The sequence below is a fragment of the Orycteropus afer genome, unplaced genomic scaffold (genome assembly GCF_000298275.1).
Source record: "Orycteropus afer afer isolate SDZICR_OR568_19922 unplaced genomic scaffold, OryAfe1.0 scaffold00610, whole genome shotgun sequence".
NCBI classification, from domain to species: Eukaryota; Metazoa; Chordata; class Mammalia; order Tubulidentata; family Orycteropodidae; genus Orycteropus; species Orycteropus afer.
The window spans coordinates 1,319,900-1,328,222 of NW_006922197.1; the positions used below are offsets into that span (position 1 = coordinate 1,319,900).

The 8,323-nt window shown below is 43.5% G+C and overlaps 1 protein-coding gene across 1 annotated transcript in view; it reads right to left on the reverse strand.

Moving 5' to 3' along the window:
- Positions 1-6,482: 6,482 nt before the first annotated feature.
- The window catches only part of LOC103210450 (zinc finger protein 550), a 49,219-nt gene continuing 47,378 nt past the window's right edge, over positions 6,483-8,323 (reverse strand). Inside the window, exon 4 of the mRNA XM_042783040.1 lies at positions 6,483-7,462. Coding sequence (XP_042638974.1) covers positions 6,483-7,462 — 980 coding nt within the window. The remainder of the gene's footprint in view (positions 7,463-8,323) is intronic.

The window sequence follows — 8,323 nt, forward strand, 5'->3', positions numbered from 1 at the left end:
TTATTATTATTATTATTGATGCAAGTGTGTTGGGTCTCTCTGCTGTTTTCTTTGTGGTGGTAGAATCCCTGTGTGTAGTGTGGATATGTGTTTCTGTTTGTTGTAAAGAGGGTTTAGAGCTTGAAGTAGGAGGTTTTATGGTAATTTGATGAATATGTTTTTTTCTATGGAGTGAGTGAAGATATTGGCAGAGAAGGTGGGAGTGGAAGAAGGAAAGCTTGGTGTTGCTAGGGTCTGTTTCTAGGGCTTTGAGCAGGCTATTTTTGATGACGTATTTATATGCAAGACTGCAGCTCAACTTCAGGAAAAATGCTTATTGTTAGAGAGGCACAAATTTCCGCCAATTTCAGGCACACTCAAAGATCCTGCCTCTGCGGCCCCACAGTGCTCAAGAACGGCGCCAAGGCAAAAATCCCGGGAGTGTGGTTTCTTCCCTCTCCCTGTTCCTTCTGTCCGCGGTGCTGATGTAATCCTGCCAGATCGCTAATGGCCAGCTCTGGAGTTTGTGATACTGCCCAGCTGCAGCGCCAAAGATGGGCTCAGTTTGAGCTGTGGGTCAGGAGAGTACCTGCTAGTGACCTGCGGTCCCATCTCTGTGACAAAGAAAAACATGAAGTCTCCCAGTCTGACCCCAGTCTACTCTGTGACCCACTGGGAGGGGAGGGAGCTACCCTTCCTGTCACAACAGTAAGTTCTCCTCCAAATCTCAGCGGAGATGTCCGTGCCCACAGCCAGCACCCAGGAGACCCAAATTACCTCCAAAAAATCAAGATGAGCTTCTGGAGGCAGGTCTCTGCCGCTGCGCACCGGAATATTAGAGTGGCCGCTGGTAAGCTGTTATAAGGCGTCCTCCCTCTTGGCTCGGGGATCTCAGGCGGGTGCCCTAGCCCGCCACACAGTGACTGCTCCAGAAGAGTTTCCAATGCCTCTCTCGGGTGCCCATCTGTCCTCCTCCAGTAGCTCTTTCCAAAATAATCTCCCTGTGCCTTTCCTCTAATTCTGCTCTTCCGTGTTTGATGTACTCTGAATCTGTGAGCTGTTCAGAGCAGCGAAATTCCTAATTTGAACTGTTGTGGCTGGTTTTCCAAGACCTTAGATGCTGGAGGGATAAAGTGTGCTGCTCACTGGCTCGACTCCATTTTGAACTCCTTTTTTTTTGTTTTTTTTATCACACACTTAACGGACTACAGAATAGTGTCATCATCACTTTTATATGTAGTTATTGTTGTTAGGTGCTGTCAAGCTGGCTCCAACTCCAGAGACCCTGTGTACAGAACAGAAACCCTGCCTGGTCCTGTGCCAGCCTCACAATCCTTGCTACGCTTGAGCCCATCTGCATCAATCCAGCTCACTGAGGGCCTTACCCTTTTTCTCTGGTCCTCTACTTTACCAAGCATGATATCCTTCTCTAGGGAATGGTTCCTTCTGAGCACATGACCAAAGTAGGTGAGATGAAGTCTGGCCACTCTTGCTTTCAAAGAGCATTCTGGCTGTACTTTTTCCAGGACAGATTTGTTTGTTCTTCTGGAAGTCATGGTATTTTCAGTATTTTTCACCAACACCACAACTCAAAAGCACCAACTCTTTGGTTGTCCTTATTCATTGTCTACCTTTCACATGAATATGAGGCGACTGAAAATACTATGCCTTGAGTTAGGTGCACGTTAGCCTTCAGAGTGACATCTTGGCCGTTTAAAACTTTAAAGACACCTTTTGCAGTATATTTTCCCAGTGCAATATGTTGTCTAGGAGCTCTGGTAGTGTAGTACCTAAGGCACTTGACAGCTAACCAAAAGGCTGGCGGTTCAAACCCACCAGCCACTCCTCAGAAGGCAGGTTGGGCAATCTACTTCTGTAGTGATACCGCCTCGGAAACCCAAGGAGGGTCGCTATGAGTCGAGTCCGACTCAACAGCACATAACAACACAACAACAACAGGATGGGCATCAGGAAAAATTATAATGACCTCCATTGTTTATACGGATTCGTTCAGAACGTTTCTGTTTCCCTAGAGTCAGTAGCCAACTCTACCTCTGATAGAACTTCTGCACTCCAAACAGAAATAACCACTATCCAAACTGTTGTGCTTCAGAATCAGGCAGCCCTGGACCTCATGCTAGTAGCACAGGTGGGGTATGTATATACACCAGTGCCACCTGTTGCTCATTAGGTAATGCATCAGGACAAACAGAACAAGATCAACAGGCTATTCATCAGACCATTTTTAAATTGCAACAGGACAGGGAAACTATACAACACAGTTTGACCCCCACCTTTGAGATAGACTTTTCTTGGTTCACCTCTTGGTTACCCAATTCAGGGTGGCTGAGATCTTTATTTGTTATAACACTCCTCATATTAACATTAATACTCTTCACTTGCTGTTATATTCAATGTCTACCTAACTGCTTATCTGTCTTCAAATCCCCAAAATTACAGGCTACTCTACAGGCACCCCTAGTCTCTTCTCCCCACACTATGGCCAAAAAATTCTGAGAGCTGTCTAAACTACAAGAGACTTACTAACCAATACCTGAGTTCCACCATCTTTATCTCCAGACAGCAGGAAGTAGCTAGAATGAGTCGTTGCACCGTTCCCCAAGAATGTGGAACAGTAACCATTCAAGGGGGACTGAAACTGGGTAAAGTCAATACTCAACTATTTCCCCCACCCTGTTTAGAACAGACAGGACCCCAGTTGGAAATAAATAAGTGGACATAATTACTCAGTTCCTTAAGAGCTGAGTAGGTTGAAAGCTCAACTATTTCCCCACCCTGGTTAAGACAATTAGGACCCCAGTTACATACAGATGAGTAAACACAATAAGTTCAGTTCCTTAAGAAGTGAATGGAACAAAAAAGCCAATTTGCACATTCTTTCCTGCTATTCCCCTAGAAGGGAGCTCTGGTAGCATAGTGCCTAAGGCACTTGACTGCTAACCAGGAGGCTGGCGGTTCAAACCCACCAGCCACACCTCGGAAGGAAGATGGGGCAATCTAATTCCGTAGTGATACTGCCTTGGAAACCCAAGGAGGGGTCGCTATGAGTCGGGTCTGACTCGACGGCACATAACAACAACAACAACATTCCCCTAGAAAGAAGTGATAAGCATGTTAATGCATCTCAAAAGACAACTTGAAAATTACCTTTGGTCCATGGGCATGCACATTGAAGCAGACAGGAACAAAGTTGCTGGGAACTGACATTCTCTCCTGTCTAAGCCCTGATCAGCTGATGACAGGAAACCAGTGTGACTCATCCGTGCGCAAGCGCACTGCACTAAAAAACAACTGTCCCTTTAAACAAAGACGAAGGAAATTTCAGCCAGTCATCAACTATTTCATGCCCAAATTTCTGAAATTTTTATTAATATGCATAACCCTCTCTCCTGAAACTTACAAAAACTGTAATTTGATTTAGATTTGGGGAGTCAGATTTGGGCAAAGACCCATGTCTCCTTGCATTGTCTCTTTGCAATAAATAATTTTCTCTCCTCTTAATCACTGTTTTGGCCTAACTGCACACTGGGCAGGGACCACAGGGTTTCCAAGGCTGTCAGTCTTTACAGAAGCAAAGCCTAAAGCAAAGCCACTGCAATCAAGTTTCATCTGGCTTTGATGAAATATAAAGGAATAGAAGCATAGCAAAAAAAATGTAGCAAAGATAAGGGCAGGTAGGAGTGTCACGTTTGCTTATGTTTCAGTGAAAACTTACTGTGTGCCAGACTGTTCTAAGTGTATGGAATATATCAGGAGAGAAATCAGACCAGAGATGCCAATGTTATGCTGAGCATAAAATCATTAACTTTACACAGCAATCAAGATATGTGTATTTTTCACCTTTTTATTGTGAAAATAGAAACATCAAAATATTCCCCAGCACAATAGCTTCCACATTTACAATTCAATGACATTGAATTCTGTTTTTCATGTTGCACCATTATTGTTCCTCTTTTCAAAAATATTCAACCATCATTAATGTAAACTCAATGTGCCCCAAACAAAAATGCCCCTCCCTCCTGTCCTTGCCCACCCCTGCCAACTTGAATCAATTCTGACTCATAGCAACCCTATAGGAAAGTAGAACTGCCCTATAAGGTTTCCAAGGCTACCAATCATTATGGAAGAAGACTGCTACATCTTGCTCCTGTAGAATGGCTGCTGGGTTCCAACCAACGACTTTTTGGTTAGCAACCACGTACTTTTAACCACTGTCCTACCAGGGCTTGCTCAACCCCTGGAAACCACTAATAATCTTTGGCTTCTATGTATTAGCTTGTTTCATATAAATGTGATCATACAGTATTTCTCCTTTTGTGACTGGCTTATTTCATTCGCTGTCTTAGTTATCTAGTGCTGCTATAACAGAAACACAAGTGGGTGGCTTTAACAAACAAATTTATTTTCTCAGTTTAGGAGGCTAGATGTCCGAATTCAGAGGGCTGGTTCTGTCTCTTTGTTCCAGGAGGATCCCAGCACAAGAACTCTGGGTCCAAAGGACGCTCTGTTCCTGGCTCTTCTTTCTGCATAGTAGTAGGCCCCCCTCTCTCTGCTCCTTTCACTCTCCTTTTATAAGACAAAAGGTGCTGCAGTTCACACCCCAGGGAAACTCCCCTTACCTCAGACCAGGGCCCAGATGGGATTAAGAGTCCTGTACCCACCCTAATCTTCTTTAATACTGTCACAACTGATTATCACATCAGATCACATCATGTAAGATGGATTACATTATTATATAACTGCCACACACATCATTACATAAATGCCAAACTACTGAGAATCATGGTCCAGCCAAGCGTACACTTATGTCTGGGGGGCACAATTCAATCCATGACACTTAGTGTTTTCAAAGGAGTCCTGGTGGTTAAGCACTTGACTGCTAACTGAAAAGTCAAACCCATCCAGGGGATCAGTGGCAGAAAAGACCTGGTGACCCATTTCTGTGAAGATTACAGCCTTGGAAACACTATGAGGCAGCTCTACTCTGTCCTCTAGGGGTGCTGTGAGTCAGACTTGATGGCAGTGGATTTGGTTTAGGCTTTGCTTCTGTACAGACTAACAGCCTTGGAAACCTTGTGTGTAGATCTGTTGCTATGAGTTGGAATCAACTGCAGTGGGTTAGGAAGAGAGTTTTAGAGAGCAGTGGTTTAGAGAGTAGCGTTGATGATAGAAGTGAACATTAAAATTGTTAACTGAGAGGGGCAGAGGGAGTCACTGCATGTGTGGTACTGAGCTTGAGGGTGACAGAAAATTTTGGAAACAAATAGTGATGATAGTTGATATAAAAAACTGTTGAAATGGTAAATGTTTTGTTTTATATACATTTACCATGATAAAATAAGTAAATAAATAAAATTAGGACAAAAAGTTAGCTTACAGACTCATTAGGCATTATTGAGTCAATTTCAACTCCTAGCAACCACATGCAGATTCAGAATTCTGTGTCTCTGGAGATATGAGGATGAAAATTATTATTTCACTTAATTAAAGATTTAATATGGATTAAAGAAATAAAAGCAGGAATAGCAGAATTGATCCCAGGAAATTAATAATAAAAGGCAAAGAAGACAAGTAAAATCAGGAAGTATATTTGATCAAGTGGCTGATTTTTTAAGACACAGGCCAGAATTGTATAAAATTATATATATATAGTTTGTAGAACATTGTGGTTGTCAGTCAAGGAATTTAATCAAGCATAAGCAATGTCACTCCAAAAATAAGAGTGAATGGGAATCAGAGCAAGGAATAGTAGAGAATTTACCCTAAATTGGAGTGAGAGTATTTGTATTTTGACACAAGAGTGTCCATGAGTGTCAACTGATTTCTCTGTGTCAAGCTGTGGAAGGCTTTTCCATATGGCATTTCCCATTTATCTAAACAGTCTAAATATCTAGAATGATCAAGGGTGAGGAAAGGAATGTGGCTCATGGGAAAGATTTGAAAAAAGTTGAGGATGAAGCTTAGTGAGCCCTGCCTGTGAACACATGGAGAGTTTGGCATCAACACTGAGGGCCTATGTAAGTTTTCTAACATGTATTTATGTTGTAAGCAATTACACAATGGTGTGAGTTTATGTTTTTGTTAGGTGCCATTGAGTCAATTTTCAACTCATGGTGACTCCATGTTACAAAGTAGAACTGCCCCATAGGGTTTTCCAGACTGCAGGCTTTATAGGAGCAGATCACCAGGTCTTTCTTCCCCTGGAGCTGCTGGGTTAGAGGCTGAGTGCTTAACTATTTGCACCTCCAGGGCTCCTTAATAGAAAAGCTAAAAAGCAATGTGCAGGACATGACTGTACAGTGCTGCATTCCTAGGGCTTTCCTCCAGTGTGGCTGCCCATGTGTTGAATTAAAGAGGAGCTATGGTAGAAACCTTTCCCACATCCACTACACTACACAAATTTTCTGGTGTGGATCCTATTATGAGAGATAAAATAGAAGCAGTGGGTGAGGCCCTTCCACTCACTACACTCACAGGGCTTTTCAAGTGTGGGTCTGATGGTGCTGTATGAGGTGGGACCGGCGTCTGAAGGCTTTCCCACACTCAGCACACTTGTATGGTGTCTCCCCAGTGTGGATGACAGAGTGTTGGATGAGGGTGGCACTCCGATGAAAGGCCTTCCCACACTGGAAACAAACATAGGGCTTCTCTCCAGTGTGGATTCGGAGGTGCTGCACAAGTTCAGAGCTACATCTGAAGCCCTTTCCACACTCCTCACAATCATAGGGTTTCTCTCTGGTGTGGATGACATAGTGCTGAATCAGGTATTCTCGGTTGCTGAAAGTTTTCTCACACTCTTTGCACTCAAAGGGCTTTTCAACATTGTGGGTTCTATTATGGCGGACAAAAGTGGAACGGTGGGTCAAGGCCATTCTACATTCACTGCACTCGTAGGGCTTCTCTCCAGTGTGAATGGGATGGTGCTGCATGAGGTATGACCTGCGTTTGAAGGCCTTCCCACACTCCATGCACTTGTGTGGCTTCTCCCCAGTGTGGATGAAGTAGTGCCGGATGAGTGTGGAACTCTGGCTGAAGACTTTCCCACATTTGTTACACTCATAGGGCTTCACTCCAGTATGAACCTGCTGATGACGAACAAGGTTCCACTTCCTGTTAAAACCTTTCCCACATTCCTTGCATTCGTAGGGGTTCTTCCCTGCATAGGTCACACATGGCCTATAGGAGTCACATTTGTAGAGAGCATCTCCTGGAGAGACTTGCTCCTGTAATGTCCTCAAGTGCAAACTCTCCTCTGTCAACCAACCATCATGTTCAAGGCTCATTCTTCCAGGATGGGTCTCCTCGTGGAGAATTTTCCCTGGTCTCAAGTGAACTTTCTGCATTTCCCAGTCCCTGTCTTGCCCCAAGTTGGAGTCCTCTGGAGATACTTGAGTCAAGGTTCTTTGAAGAAAATATTCCTGAGACAAGACAGGCTCCCTGGTCTGAAATTTGTCTCTGTCACCTGAAGAGAATTCAATACACAAAAGGAGCTTATTAATTATGTGAGATAGAAGAAATAAAATCACTAATGCAGTCAGAAAATGAAAAGGCCTCTGATACCTGCTGTGTTTTAACATCTCTGAAACCCAGGTTCCCAAATACTTGAATTTTCCTTGCACTGTTGACACCATTAAAGGGAAAACCTGGAGGAGAGGTTGGGGCAGGGGGAAGGAGGCCAGGAATGCAGACCCCACTTCACTACCCAAACTAGGGGAGGGGAGGCAAAGCAATAATGATATCATATGTGGGCATTTGCTTTAAGAATGACTGTTTGTTGATGTTATGAGACTATAGGGAAGTGGCACACAGAGGAGAGAAAGAGATCATGGAAGACTTCCTAGAGGAGATAACCCATGATCTGAATCTTGATAAAGTCCTAATTGAGATGCCAGATGGAAGCAGAAGGAGGCACTGGGTTAAAGTTGAAGGAGTAAGAATGGGTAGATTTACCTTTGGAGAATACACAAGAGTTTTTTTTTTTTTTTTTTTAAAGTCCACCATATGTCTGGTGAAATCAACATTGAAGGACTGATTAGAGGAAGAAGAGATGGATAAGCCCAGCAAAAGAGCGACAAAAGCACAAACAGGTTTAAATGGGACAAAACCTCAAGAATGGTAAGATCTGGGATTCAAAATGGAGTCCCATTAGTAATTGCAGTGTAGTAAATTACTTTGTGTGGCTTTTCTACCCATAAGTCTTTGTAAACTCCAAGGTGGGATTTTCTATGAGCAACTGAGGAGCTCCTGATTGCTGAAGGTGTCCACCTGGAGTATTCCTGTTGGGAGTGGCACAAAACAATGTTCTGGGAGGTGCCCACTCTCT